The sequence below is a fragment of the Alexandromys fortis genome, unplaced genomic scaffold (assembly GCF_014885135.2).
Source record: "Alexandromys fortis isolate MF-2015 unplaced genomic scaffold, M_Fortis_MF-2015_v1.1 scaffold_90, whole genome shotgun sequence".
Classification (NCBI taxonomy): Eukaryota; Metazoa; Chordata; class Mammalia; order Rodentia; family Cricetidae; genus Alexandromys; species Alexandromys fortis.
In genome coordinates, this window is record NW_026067985.1 from 3755331 (window position 1) to 3770307 (window position 14977).

Below are 14977 nucleotides of genomic sequence, written 5' to 3' on the forward strand. Positions count from 1 at the left end.
TTTTTTTTTTTTTTTTTTTTTTTTTTTTTGGACTTTTTCGAGCTTTTGGTTCCTGTCCTGGAACTAGCTCTTGTAGACCAGGCTGGCCTCGAACTCACAGAGATCCGCCTGCCTCTGCCTCCCGAGTGCTGGGATTACAGGCGTGTGCCACCACCGCCAGGCGAAGTGAATATGATTGAAAATGTTTTTTCATTAATTTTTGTTTATGTGTATGTCTGTGTGCCTGAGTTTATGTGCACCACATATGTACAGGTGCCCTTTGAAACCAGAAGAGGGCACCAGATCCCCTGAACCTGGAGTTACCAGACATTATAGACCATCTGGTGTGGGTGTTGGGAACCAATCCCATATCCTCTGCAAAGAACAGCCTCCAGCCCCTGTTTTTAAAAATCTATTTTTGGCCATGCAAGGTTTTGGAACAATTTTTTTAAAAATTATCTTGCACCTCTCCCGTTTTTTTTTTTTTGTTTTGTTTTGTTTTTTGTTTTTCATCTGTTAACTCTGAAAGCATTTCAGGTTTAGAACTGGATGTGTTGTGGGGACGGCCTCCTTCTTATTGTGTGTCTCTAATGTGTGGCAGGTGAGCACGTGCATGCCCCATCCTCTCTCACTGAACTACGCACTCTGCTGCTCTGTGGCCTTCATCAGGACTGCCCATCCCGCGCCCCTCTCCTCTTCCCTGACTGTATGGCATATAAAAGCAGATTCTCAGCATAAACCCAAGATAGAAAAGGCCTTTTCTTTTTTGCTTTAAGCACATTTAATATATTTGTTTTTGCTAGTAGGTCCATGCAGACCCGCGCTGGGTAGAAGTTTGTTATTCTCCCAGGTGCCCACTAATTACGCTGTCGTGATACCAGTTGTGTGACTTTTGATCTCAGCCATCGCTTCTTCCCTTATTTCGTGCAGACACCGAGGACGCTAGTGAGACAGACCTGGCCAAGCACGATGAGGAAGACTACGTGGAGATGAAGGAACAGTGAGTCTGGCTTTGTGCCTTTTCTCTGGAGTCTGCTCGCAAAGCTCGCATTTTCCTGCAGTTTCCCTTCTGGCTGTGTCTGGGAGTCTCCTGTTGTGAGGCTCTCCTGCCGGTAGGCCAGCAAGAGCTGTGCTGGAGAGGAGGGAGTGAGGGCAGCGAGGCCAGTGCAGGCTGATGTGGAAACGGGTGCCCAGAGACATGGGCATCTTGCAGGTCCCTAGCCCTGTTGCACACTGTAGGAAATGCTAGGTATCCCGAGTGTCCTGAGATTCAGGGAAGCTGGGATCGGAGCAGCCTGCTGACCCCTTCCTGCTGTCTGCTGTTTGCTCTCACAGCCTCACCCAAGCCTTCCTTTGTCTTCAGCCACAGTCACATGTGCCCAAAGAAACCAAAGTCTTGCTTGTTTTTTGATGGAGTGGGGGAATGATTTTAGGACCAGGCTAGCCCCCGGCTCACAGGGTGCTGGGACTAACATTGTGCACCACCACGCCTGGCCTTGCTTTTTATTTATTCATTCATTCATTCATTCATTCATTCATCCATTCATTCATTTATTTATTTACTTTATTTTTTGACAAGGAAAACATACCACCAACCACCAACAAGAAACAAAACCCAGAGTCTTTCCATGTTGCCATACTGGTCCCAAACTTGGGTTCCAGTGTAGCTGGGACTGCAGCTGCGTCCCCTGTACTGCCCCAGCCTTTGTCTGTGTCAGGTGGGCGGGAGAATAGGACGTGTCAGACGATGTAGGGTCTCACTCGGCAGTTCAGGATTCTCTGGGAATCGTTGTCACTGAGGATGCGGGGAACTCCTTACAGTCCTCCTGCCACACTCCTGAGTGCTGGGTTACACAGGTTACATGAGTGATTCACACGCGTGTTCTCAGCTGACACAGGTTACATGAGTGATTCACACGCGTGTTCTCATTTGCACCCGGGAGCTCTCCCTGGCTTTTCTCTTGTGCCCGCTTTTTATGGGGAGTCTGCCTGTTTGAAATGCATTGTCGCAGACTCTTCCTGGGGCGGGATCACGATGGATCTGGTGTCCTCCCTGCCCCCTTTCTTCATTCTGCAAGCCTTCTGTTTAGAGGACTCAGTGGCAGGACTTGGCTACTACCTGTGGCGGGACTTGATGCCCTGGGTCCCACAGACTTCTCAGACCCCATCTGGGCGTCTGCTCCTCTCTAGTCCTGGTCAGGTTTCAGAAACAGTTTTTTTCCCCCAAAAGATATTTTTATTTATTTATTGTGTATTGGTGTTTTGTCTGCACGTTCTGTGTACCACATTTGCAATACCCTCAGAAGAGGGTGTTGGATCCCTGGAGCTGGAGTTTCAGACTATTGTTAGCTGCCATGTTGGGGCAAGAACTGAACCTGGGTCCTCTGGCAGAGCAGCCAGTTCTCTTACCTCTGAGCCATTGTGATGAGAACACGGTGAACAGGAGCTGCACAGCAGCTTGTCAGAAAGAGGGGCCTGGGAGGGAGCTCCTGAGCCTCTCTCTGTTCTGAAAAGAGGTGTTTCATTGTCAGCCTTTTTGAGGAGTGGAAAGGTCTCGGTGAAGGACATTCTTTGAGGCCTTTGTTATTGCTATTGTCACTGAGAAACTGGTGGATACACCTGGAATTCACAGCTCGTGTGTATAGTTGCCCCTAGTCCCTCGGCGTGAGCAATGAGAAGACAGCCATTGCTCAGTGTGTCTTGTGCTCTTGCCCAGCCAGGGCTGAAGGGCTTCCTGCATTGAGCCTTAGTTAGCTTTGTGTTTCTGACCCTGGAAATGCAGTGGGTTTACGGCCACCCAAGGGTTGGTAGTTATACATTGTGCTGTCTGCAAGGGAGGTGCACTGAGGGTGGCTCCTTGTTCTACCATCCACAAGCCTTTCAAAAATTACGTTTTCATGTGTGTGTTTTGTGCCGTGAGGGTTATGCCGCGCTGTACTGTGGCAGTCAGAGGACAACTTGCAGGAGTTGGTTCTCTCCTTCCACTGTGTTGGTCCCAGGACTGGAACTCAGGTCCTCAGGTCTGGTGGCAAGTGCCCTTAGCCTCTGAGCCATCTCCTCAGTCCTTTTTTTTTTTTTTTCATTTATAATTTATTGTAGGGTTGTGTAGGTATAGTTGATACTGAAGTTGTGTTTAACCTCATTTTCTGCATCTGAAGTTCCAGAGAGTAGCGTGTCTTCCGATCTTTTTGTTCTCTTGATTAACCCTTAATTAACACGTGCTAATGCCAGCGCTCTCACTTGCGCATGGTTCGCACTGCTTCGTGGGATTGTACGCACTGTGCTGCAGGCATTCAGGGGCGTGTCTCTTTGTGACTCCCCTTCTCTGCCTGAAGAGCACTTAGGGCACTCCCAGGGCAGCCTGGTCTGCCAGTACCGAGCCAGAGCTGAATTCTTCCTCTCTTCCAGAATGTATCAGGACAAACTGGCGTCTTTGAAGAGGCAGCTGCAGCAGCTACAGGAAGGTAGGTGTGGGGCTGCCCTGTGCCTCCACAGTGCCCTGGGCACAAGTCCTTGGAGTTTATGTCTGTCTGGGAGCATGAGTGATGGTGGAGTCTGGCTTGTGTTAGCCCTCTGGTATGTGTTCTGCTGTCTCTTATCACAAACGTGAGTTTTTACTTTTATGTTTCGCCATTTTCATTATGGAACAAATTCTTGAGCTGAAGTTTCCCTTGGGTCCTCAGGGCACCATGTCTAAGATAGACTTTGTATTTTTACGAGGAGGTTGTGGACCAACAGCCTCATGGCATGATGGTGATGTCCACAGTTCACACGGTGGGAGGAGAGAATACCACAAGGTGTCCTGACCTCCAGATACACACGCGGACATGCATGCATGCACGTTCACGGAAAAACATTTTTAAGCAATAAGGACCTCATTATGAAAGGAGCCAAGTTTTCCTCCTTCCTAAGCCAATCCATGCTTCACCATGCTGTTCTCTTCTCTTGGTAAATTATAAGTGGCCATGTCTTGGAAGTACGGTGACGGTTAAAGAAAGGCTTAGCAGCCTGAGACTGAGAACCGGCTCCTCAAGTTCTAGGACAAGCTTGCAACCCAGTGTCACTGCTCTCAAAGGAATGTGACTGGGACATGTCCCATCTCTTGCTTCATCTACCAAGTGAGGAAAGAAGGGCCCGGAACAGAGCATTGGCCATAGTGTGAATCCAGACAGGTTAGCTGCCGTCTCTGCAGCACACTGTAGGGTCCCTGTCAGCGCAACTGCTCTTCCTGCCAGGAGCCGTGCTCCTGGGCCCTGGTCCTGTGCCGGGTACCATGCCAACAAGTGCTTCCTACAGATGGGAGCTCATGACAGCTGCCTTGGGGAGAGATGAACAAGCAGAGGTTTCAGGGTTTGTACCTGCACCATCTGACTGCCACGGGCCACATACCTAAGTCTCATAGAACTGATTAAAATTAACAATCTGCTTCCTCAGTTGTATTGATTGAGTTTGAGTGCTGAAGTAGCCCCCACATAGCTACTGGCCACTGTATTGGACATTGCAAAGGTAGGGTTTTTCGCCATTACAGAAAGGCTTCCCAGATAGTGATGACAGAGATTTCTGTCCCACCTGGTTCAGCAGCCGGTCAGTCCCAAAGAAACACACAGAGGTCTACATTAATTATAAACTGGTTGGCCTATTAGCTCAGGCTTCTTATTAACCCTTATAACTTAGATTAACCATAACCTGTGTTATCTGTGTTAGCCATGTGGCTTGGTTCCTTTTATCAGTGAGGCCTTCTCATCTTGCTTTCTCTGTGTCTGGTGATGACGGCAGACTGAGCCTTTCCTCTTCCCAGAATTCTTCTGTTCTGGTTGCTCCACCTATACTTCCTACCTGGCTACTGGCCAGTCAGTATTTTATTAAAACAATACAAGTGACAAGTCTTTACAGGGTCCCACAGCAGGATAGCCTTGACCTAAAATTCACTGTCAGGGAATGGCCCTTCTCCAGGAGAGGGAGGCCCATTGTCTTAGACTGTAGAACCCGTGATCAGTGCCATCTGGGTGTCTGTGCCCTTCTCCTGGCCTCACTCCCCCACCCCGGCTGGTCTGATGGGGCTCCATGTGGTCTCTGGTCTTGTCTGCTGTGCACTTCTTCTCTGGTACAGCTCTCTAGGCCTGCTCCGGATGCTAGAGAGTGACTTAGGTGTGGGCATAGCGGGCTGATTTTCTGAGTCACTCTGTACCTTGTGACTGCCCCATCAGGTACATTACAGGAATATCAGAAGAGGATGAAGAAGCTGGATCAGCAGTATAGAGAGAGGATCCGGAACGCAGGTAGGCCTCCAGTGTGTACACGGTACCGCCTGCCTTCTGCTCGCTCATGCTCATAGGGTGCAGAGCTGTTCTCTAGATAGAACACACCCAAGTCTTCACTGGGGCAGAGGAGAGGGGACGGACGAGTGTGCCAGAGTTGTTCACCTACCTATCCTCTAGAAATCTAGGTGCCGGGGCTGCTCCTTGCTTGGTGCACTTGGTGGCATATTGGGCAACCTGAGTTGCTGGTGTGGAAGAGGTTGTAGTTCATTGTGCCTGTGGTTTCTTCTGTGCCTGAGAAGGGGACTGCCATCTTGTCATGGCCTCCATGTGTTTCAAGCACTTGCTGGCATGGAATGTATGCCCTCAGTCAGCTCCACATCATGTTTGCTCGGGTGTTTGACATCTGTGCACACTGGTACTTGGAGCATAGTGTCCATGGCTTTAGGAAACTCCATGTCATTGGCCAAGGAGCCCCATCTACAGAAAATCAATGAACAGTAGGAGTTAAAGAACCATGCTCCTATGCCCACGGCTCCCTGGGCTGGAGTGACTTCTGGGATGAATAGTTTCTTTGCCTTGAGTGCTTTTTGTCCGACACACTGCCTGGGCTCATCGTCTGAGTTCTGGAAGTCTGAAGCTCCACGGGGTGTGAGTGAATGTGCTTTCCACAGGGAAATGGGTCTTCAGGATTTGAGGCCTGCCAAGGAGAAAAAGGAACTTGCGATACCCGAAAGTTTCTGGTCTATCCATGGTCTATTCATAGCCCATACTGACCCAGAAAAGATGGGAGTCACAGATACCTTTTGTTTCAGATGCTGGCTTTATCAAAGCATACCACCTCCCGGTGGAGGCTGCCGGGCTGTATGAGGGTCTCTAGAGGAACAGAACTGATAGACTGAGTCTCTACACAGAGGGGGATTTATTACAGTGGCTTAGGGCTATGATCCGGCTGGTCTAACAGTGCCTGTCTCCCCGCGGAAGGTCTGAGAATCCAGCGCTGTTGGAGCTGGTTATCTCAGCTCCCTTGGACTCGGGAAGAAGTAGGCTGTAGTGGCAGTGAGGGCATGGACTGCCAGAGAGCTGGAGGGCAGGCAGGCAAAGAGAGCAAGCTTCCTTCTTCCATGTCCTTTGTACAGGCTGCCACCAAAAGGTGTGGCCCAGATTAAAGGTGGATCTTCTCACTTCAAATGATTTAAAAGAAAATTTTCTCACAGGTATACCCGGTCACTTAGGTTTTACTTAATTCTGGATGTAGTCAAGCTGACAACCAAGAATAGCCATTCCATAGGTAAACAGTTAATAACTGTCTGATGCACAGTAGGACTAAGGAAGCAGAGCGGAGGGCTTGATGAATTTGGGTCTGTCAGGGAAGGCCTCAAAATTAAGTCCCAACTGAGCCCAGCCCCTTGTCCTCTGGAGGCCCTGGAGGCATGCTGTCCACCCTGAAAGCTTCCATAAGGACTCTGTCTCTGAGGTGGCCATGTTTTATCTCATTGGACTGTCCTGCTGGTTGGGCCTGAGAGAGGACAGCTTTGCATTTTGTCAGTAGAACCGCCCGAGACTCAGTGAATCCTGATAGCCTTATCTAGAGGGACGGTGGCTGGACGACTCTAACTGCCCTTTCCTCTCTTGCAGAGCTCTTCCTCCAGCTGGAAGTAAGTACCCCGGGAGCTTTTGGGTCTGCAGGCTCCTTCTGAGGCTGCGGTTTGACTCTTGATCTGCCGGCCTCTTCTTCTGTCAGCAAGTATTGGGTTTGGAACACCTCACCAGTGTCTGCTTGAGGAAGGGATGCTGGTCTGCGCAGACCCTCCCCCGTCTGCTCATGAGTATTGTGCGCTCCCTCCTGACCACACGGGGTTGGGATGTCACCCCTCACTGTTTGCTGTTTTCTTATTTAAAATCTAACTTGTATATGTGTGCATCAGTGAGTGAATACCATGTATGTGGGTGCCTCTGGAGCCAGAAGGGGGTGCTGGGGTCACAGGCAGTTGTGAGCCACCCAACATGGGTGCTGAGAACCAAACTCAAGTCCTTTGGAAGAGCAGCAAGCATCCTCTCTCCAACTGTCTCTCCAGCCCACAGCCTGTCTGTAGGCCTCTGTCTCACACTGTGACCATTGAGGTGTCTCAGGGCCATGTTGCCTGGTGATTTGCTAGCACCCCTGCCCCCAGCCCAGTCGCCTGAGTTGGCCCCACAGATCCGTCCTATGCTGGGACTTCACTGGGCCTGGAGCAAGATGGAGTTAACATTTCCTTCCATGTCACAGGCAGCTGCATGCCGTGGTGCTGAGACAAGGGCCTAGAGGGTGTAAGGGGTGCTTTTTGGTTTGTCAGATTCACATTACTTGGAAGACATTTTTACTAAAATCAGTTCGGCACACACAGTCGCAGCCAGGCAGAGCGTGTACTCCAGCCCACAGTCGTCACCCAGGACACTGGTGAGATTTCACAAGTAGGCTTTTAGGCAGTTTTGTTTTTAGTTTATTAATAGCATAATTTTGATGCTTGAGTACTTGAAGGGTCATGCACCTAATGAATGGTCTGTAGTTGCTTTTGTTTTTAGGGATCAAACATAATAGCACGCTGTCTGGCTTTAATATATAATTAATTCTAAATGCAGAAACTTCATCTGGAGTGGGCTGTTTTCACTTGAAATTGTGTCCTTCCAAGAGGGACCGGATCCCTTGCTAGCTTGGAGAGACTCAAGCTCTGTTTTGATGCTAAAGCGTCAGACTCATGATGCAGGGAGAAGGGGGACCCGGGTGCCAGTGTAGTACCTTGGAGTGAGCACTGCTACATGGCTGGGTTTGGGGCACCTCCTGGAATTGTCCCCGAGACCCCTGGTTCCACAGGTCAGTGTGGGTGACCAAGGTCTCAGGCTTTGTCTGCTGCTGAGGTCAGAGCCAGAGGCGGGACGGCACCTGTGGTCAACCACCCCAGCCCCATTTTCCTTTGATCAGACCGAACAGGTGGAAAGGAATTATATCAAAGAGAAGAAGGCTGCTGTGAAGGAGTTTGAAGACAAGAAGGTGGAGCTGAAGGAGAACCTGATTGCCGAGCTCGAAGAGAAGAAGAAGATGATTGAGAATGAGAAGCTCACGATGGAGCTGACGGGAGGTAAGGAGCCCTGGGCCTGGGGCTGCCTCAGTCCCTCCCCTGCCTCACGCCTCCGCGGCAGGTCTGCTGTTGGGGAGCAGGGTTCCTGACCCAGTCAGCATTTCACTTCCACCCTGAACCAGATAGGGACTTGGTCAGGCTGCTTAGCTTCCCCCTGTAGAGGGTCAGGTACCACCTCATCTCACTGTGCCTTTGTGTGTCTGCGCATGACAGGCAGGCCACGTGCAGGCTGTTGAGTAGCAGTTGCAGGCTTGTCAGCATTTGTGTCTCTCACATTTCCAGTTTCTCACCAGAACCACCTGGAGATCGCCCTGGTTACCACAGGAAGGTGGCTTTGTGTGTCTGTGCTGTTGTCTCCCCCCCAGGCAGTGCTGTGAGCTCAGCCTGCGTGTGATTCCTTCAGGAATCTCCTGAGCGTCTAGAGCAGACTTCAAGACTAGTTTCCTTCCTAGTCACCTGGGGTTTAGTTGTCACCAGGGAATTTAGCAGGTTACAGACAGGTCTCGGGGGAGCTGTGGTGACACCCGTTCCCGTCTGCAGACTGGTGAATCACAGGAGCCAGCCACTTTAGAGCTTGGCAAGGACTTTGTTACAAGTCAGCGCTGAGTTTGTCACCTGGCTACATAGGTGGTGGGCTCTTCTGCACTCCCTGAAACTTAATCTTCACCCTGTCCAGAAGGTTCTGGGGCTCTGGGAGAGCCAGATTTAACAGGGCTCTCTGTAGGACTTGCGAGTTTTGTGGAAATCCTTGGTCGACTTTGGATCAGAAAGCAGGCAGTTGGAGCTGGTGTGCCCCTCTGTTCTGTGCTCTGAACCAGCTTAGCACCCCGTCCACAGGTCCCCCAGTGGGTGCTGGAGTAGTGCCTGGGCTGTGCTGCTTACCCTGTTCAGTGCGCTTTCTCTTGGGCTGCACATGGTGCTACCCTCTCGGGTACCAACCTCCCCACCTGTTTTTGACCCGCATGCCGTTTTCTTGATGGTGGTTGTGACTGGCATTGATGCTTCATGGCTCTCTGCTGGAGCCCCCGCTGTTCCCCAGGCTCCATTGGCCTAGTGGGACATCCTGTCCATGTATAACTGCTCCCGCTCCCGGCAGGGAAGGACATGATCACCTTACCTATGCTTTGCTGTCGTAGTTACTGACAGGCAGCGGGCTCTGCTCAGGTGGTTTTATAGCCAGCTTCTGAACTGAGACAGAGGCAGAAAAGACAAATGGAAATAAAGGCTAGGAAATCATTTGTAATGCAATAAAGCAGATAGCAGAAGCATTTAAAGCCGCCTGTGGACATAAAGGTACTGACGTTCTTCCTTAAGCCATTCAGGACCTTGGTGTGGAGAGCGTTGCCAAGGTAATGATGGAGGGCGGAGGAAAGACACCGAAGCTAGAAGGATAATGGGCCTTCCCCAGATGGTGCTGCCCTGGTGTTAGATGAAGGCCCGATTTCCTTCTAGCTGACTGACTTGCTTTGCCTCTGAGGATTGATGCCGAGATTCACCGCTTCCAGCTCCATCCAGAGAGGAGGTGTCTTCAAATCGCCTTTTCTGCTTTAACCTGGATATTCTCTTAAAAAGTAAATGAGAGGTTGCTGAGAAAGCAGTTGTCTCAGGCCAACTGCTCTGTCTGAGCATAGTCACCTAGGGACTGGGATCTGGGAATGCAGAAGGCACTCCGCATCCTCAGCCTCCCGGGACACCAGGCTCTGACTGTATTTGCAGTGCTGTGAACTTGCGGTGCTGTGCTGTGGAGGTGAAGCTGTACCTGGCCAGCCGCCTGCTGTAGGTGCAGTCACCTGAAGGGCTGCTGGGGGTCCCACTCCCAGGGCCTGCCCATGCCCTGCTGGGCCCTTCTGTGGTAGGGAGCTTTTGTAGGCAGAGCTCACTGGATGTGATCCTTTGAGCTAAGGCCAGGCTGTACCTGAGCATTAGGTGCCTTATCTTTTTCCTTTTTTCAAGACTTATTTGTGCATGTGTGTATGTGCACTTGTATGTGCACATGCTCGCGGCACATGTTTGCAGTTGCCCGCAGAGCCTGGAGGAGGGCACCAGATGCTTTGGAGCTGGAACTGTGGGCCGTGGTGATTGTCGGACATGGGGCTAGAAGTCGGGTCCTCTGCAGGAGCAGGCACTGAGCCACCTCTAGCCCAGGCTTAGCCGTTTTTAATCTGCCTTTCTTCTCATTAGTCAGCTACCCTGTTGCCGCCTGGCTTTTTGTTCTTGGGCACTTTCTCGGGTTCCTTCTATCCCTCAAGCCCTTGTTGGCAGGCACTCATGATCTCAGGAAAAGCTGTGGGTTTGATGAGGAATACTGGCTTTGTAGTTGGTGCTGTGAGTAATCATCACGTCAAGGTAGAGATCTGTGGCCTCCTGTGAGGCCTGGATGGCGTCTCTGCAGGCTCTCATGCTGAGGAGAGCCCTGCTCTGTCACAGGCCTCTTCCTGTGGGGGCTGTCTTGCCTGGTGAGGAGGATGCAATGTCTGGAGGGTTCACTGGCCCAGGGCAGACACCTGCTTGCTTTAGATGTTGTTTGTAAGTGGCAGCACTGACTCAGAAGTGCCTCACCAGCCCCAACTCCCCAAAGGAGCTGGCTAACCAACTCAAGCCGTGGTCGTCCAACTTATTCCTGTTCTCCTAATTTCATTAGGCTGACTCTTTCCATACCGTCAAGTCAGGGCAGTGGCTGATCTGCCCTGGTGGAGTTTGTATTTGGATAGTTTCCAGGTGACTGAGTTGCCACACCTCCCAGGTTTAAGGCGAGGTAAAGATGTAACAGGCTCGTTTAATGGTTGTGTGAGGCAGCGCCTAATGTTGCCGTGAAAGGGGCTTCGGAAGTCAGGGCAAAGCTGTGCAGAAAGATAGCTGCAGGAGGCGGGGGAGATGAGGGCACCTGACCTGGTGGGTGGGCTGCATCTATCATGGGCAACATTGGCCTCTTCATTCCCACCGTGGTTTGGCTTCCAAACACCTAATGTTGATCCGCATTCCCTGCTCCCCTCCATTGTGGTCACCTCTGCAGCAATGGCTTGTGACAGCAAGGGCAAGCCTGCCAACCTCTGGAGATGGCGATGGCTGTGCTCCAGTGGGGCCTCCCTGGCTGCTGCAAGCCTCGAGTGAAGTGTATGTTTCAGATCACTGCAGCTCAGTTTTTTCCAATACCTAAACAAATTATAATTACACTCGGTATTCTATAGTTAATTCCAGTCAATGCTGTGCAGTAGGACCCAGAACTCACGGCCCTCATCAAGCTGGACTTCATAGTGACGTGCCTATCTCCCTCCTCCTTCCTCTCACCCCTCCCCTGTCAGCCCACTCTTTCTGCTTCTGCTTCTTTGGGGTCAGCTTGCTCCCTTAGACTCCACTTAGGAGGAAGACAGGTGAAGTACGCTAACGGAGGTGGGCCAGGAGGTGAGGCAGCCTAGGGAGCGCAGAACGAAAGGCAGTGCCTGTTGTAGTGGTCCCTATGTCAGGAGTCCCTCAGGGGCTCTAGACTCCTCCTAGCACCCTCTGTCTTCTGCCTTCCCTCTGAGGCAGGCCCAGCACTGCCTGGGCTCCCCGTGTCCAGCAGGGTTCCTGGCAAGTGGATGGGAAGGAACTAGACTGTTGAAGGCAGGTAGGAGACGGTTTGGAGAGGCCTGTGGCTTGTCCAGTGGGATGCTAGGTAGTGCCTCTCCCCCATGGAAGCCAGGGAGCCTTCCAACACAAGGCAGTTGGATTGGGTATTTGGAGGTCCACACATGACTGAAACATGTTGACCTGCTCAGGTGTCTTCTCCAGTGTTGTCACACTCCAGACATTCACCTCTGGGAGTTTGAGATTTTTAAAACATTTTTAATGATTTGTTTATTGTTATTTTACATATATTGGTGTCTTGCCTGCATGCATATCTGTGTAAGATGCCCTAACTGGAGTTACAGACAGTTGTGATTTGCCATATGGGTGCTGGGAATTGAACCTTGGTCCTTTGGAAGAGCAGCCAGTGCTCAGCCATCTCTCCAGCCCTGGGAGTTCGAATTATTATTATTTATTTATTTATTTATTTATTTTTTGGTGCCCATATTGAGCTCTCGGGCTCGTTGGCCAAACTCGCAGGAGCTGATCTGTGAGGCTCGTGTGTAGCAGCTCTTGCTGGCGCGAGAAACAACTGTGGCAGCCTTAGACTTAGGTGGCCAGGCTAGCCCATCCCTGTGGGAGAGCAGATCAGTGTGTCTGCGCTGAGGGAGGAGAGATCGCCTCATGTGGAGTGGGTTCACTGTGTGGGTCATGACCTTAGCAGGCTAGAAAGGCTAAGACGGAAGAAAGCTGGGAAGAAACCTTGTGAGGTCAGTGGCCTTTAAAAGGGCCTTCTGTGCCCATGAGCAGCACCCAGCCTCTAGGATCCCGAGCCTCCTGCCAGTCCTGTAGCCTATGACTGGGTTCTCAGCTTGAGGGAAAAGACGGAGCCCCTTAGGTTTTGAGGGAGCCGGAAGAAGGCTGCATCAGCCATAATGTTGGGGTCTTGGCCTGGGGTGTACCTAACTTAGCTAGCCTAAGCACATAAGCACAGAGCCTGCAGTCTGAGCTGGCGTCTATCTGGCTGGGTTGTGTAGACAAAGCAGGCCTATCACATGGCTGTGATGGGGTGGCTGTGGGGACTGACACTCTTGCCCTACAGGGACTCCAGCTGGCTTCGGGGCAGTTGGATAGTTTCACCCATTTCCGTTCTTGCCACAGATTCTATGGAGGTGAAACCCATCATGACCAGAAAACTGCGGAGGCGACCAAATGATCCTGTCCCCATTCCAGACAAGAGGAGAAAACCAGCTCCCGATATCCATTTGTGCCGAGCTTGAATCATAGCAGATCCTTTGCCTATCTGTGTGCTGGTGTCTGCAGGCCGTCACCCACAAATAGTGCCACTGGAGGGAAAGCACATGGGAGATGTTTACCCACAGGTTGGGTTAGCTATTTTGCACTAGAGTCTTCAACTATTGCTTTTTGTGGGAGAGATTTCCAGAAAATGGTTATGTGGAAAGATACTCTGTTGGAAACAGCCTGGTTTTAACATTCCTTTCCAGGTAGGGGCAACTTACAATGAGATGTGTAAATTAAGGACAGACTGCCTGCCATGGTCCCAGATACTACCTCTGCATTAGAGGATTGCAGACTGCCGTGGTCTACAGTCACCTGCCTCCACACTAGTGGGCTGCCGTGGTCTACCAGTCACCTGCCTCCACACTAGTGGGCTGCCGTGGTCTACCAGTTACCTGCCTCTACACTAGTGGGCTGTGGACTGCCGTGGTCTACCAGTCACCTGCCTTCACACTAGTGGGCTGTGGGCTGCCATGGTCTACCAGTCACCTGCCTTCACACTAGTGGGCTGTGGGCTGTACCAAAAGTAGGTAAGATATTCTTGGAAAGAAACTGTATAGCCATAGATATGACCAGTGGCCAGTGCAGCTGTTCTGTCCCTGTTGAAATTAAATGTAGCTGTTTGTCCAGAATGGGTCTGTAATTCATGCGCCACCAGCAGAGGGCACCCTCTGGGTCCCTTTACCTTCCCAGCATGATTTAAGTCACTATGAGGCTTGACTTTCCCTGTATGTCTGGAAGCCTTCAAATCTGGGGCAGAAGTGTTTTCTAAACTGAGGTGAAATTGTCACCTTACTGCCCTGGTTCTCTAATGGACAACTTCCCTTCAGAGCAGTTTATGTGGTGGGGGCATTGAGTTCTACGCCCAGTGACCATGACATTTAGCATGAGAGTTAACTCTTTAAAGGCAAGTTCTTACCTTAAAAACAGCATAGTCCCAAAGTGTCAGGAGCATGTGTGCCTCTGTCTCCTTAGAAGCCATGCCTTTCCACCATGTTCCTTTAACTCTTCGCACCTCAGCTAAACTATCTGTTAACGGACGAGCAGATCATGGAGGATTTGAGGACATTGAACAAGGTACAGTTGGATGATTTGATGTATTGAGAAGCTCACATTTGACATAATTTCCTGTGTCACTTTGTTCCCCTGTCACTTGTTAAAGTCACCATGACATCTCTGACACTTTAAGTTGCTTCTAAAATGATTTCCTCTGAGACTTTTTTGTTGTTGTTCTTCCTACAGCTTAAGTCACCCAAGAGACCAGGTGAGTGCTTGATGACATCGCCGGTCTTTGTGTCCTGTCGCTGGAAGAGTGGATGTGGGATTCTCAGGAGAAAATTGCTCGTTGTTTGCCTGTGAGAAATCATGAAAAGCAACAGGAATCATAAACATGCCTCTCCCGTGTTCTTCTTTTAAAAGCCCACTGTATTAGTTCGTCTTTTCCTTAGTGTTTATTATAAAGGAGACATCTAATTGGCTGTTGTACATCTCTTTGTAAGCATCAGGCATTAAGTTCAGGCCCACGCTCAGTTCTGAACGTGAAACCATAGGAATATTCGGTGTCTCGCACTTTCTGGAACTCAGTCTCCAGCAGTACCAGCCCAGCGATGATCTGGTCCTGGTGAGGCCCCAGGCTGCTCCTAGCACTCATTAGTAGACTGGGCAGAGGCCCTTGAGACGTTCAAGAGTTTTTGAGAGAGCTGTGCTGATTTGGTGTCCACAGTAAGTCTAGATCAGTGTGGTGACCTTCTGGCAATGAGAGACTACCAGACTGCA

The 14977-nt window shown here is 50.6% G+C and overlaps 1 protein-coding gene across 2 annotated transcripts in view; it reads left to right on the forward strand.

The window, feature by feature from the left end:
- The window catches only part of Suds3 (SDS3 homolog, SIN3A corepressor complex component), a 106174-nt gene that overhangs the window by 1117 nt on the left and 90080 nt on the right, over nucleotides 1-14977 (forward strand). For both annotated transcript variants that reach the window (XM_050158999.1, XM_050158998.1), the window contains exons 2-9: nucleotides 910-979; nucleotides 3388-3443; nucleotides 5187-5258; nucleotides 6876-6895; nucleotides 8200-8356; nucleotides 13064-13159; nucleotides 14217-14278; nucleotides 14444-14465. In XM_050158999.1, coding sequence (XP_050014956.1) covers nucleotides 910-979; nucleotides 3388-3443; nucleotides 5187-5258; nucleotides 6876-6895; nucleotides 8200-8356; nucleotides 13064-13159; nucleotides 14217-14278; nucleotides 14444-14465 — 555 coding nt within the window. The remainder of the gene's footprint in view (nucleotides 1-909; nucleotides 980-3387; nucleotides 3444-5186; nucleotides 5259-6875; nucleotides 6896-8199; nucleotides 8357-13063; nucleotides 13160-14216; nucleotides 14279-14443; nucleotides 14466-14977) is intronic.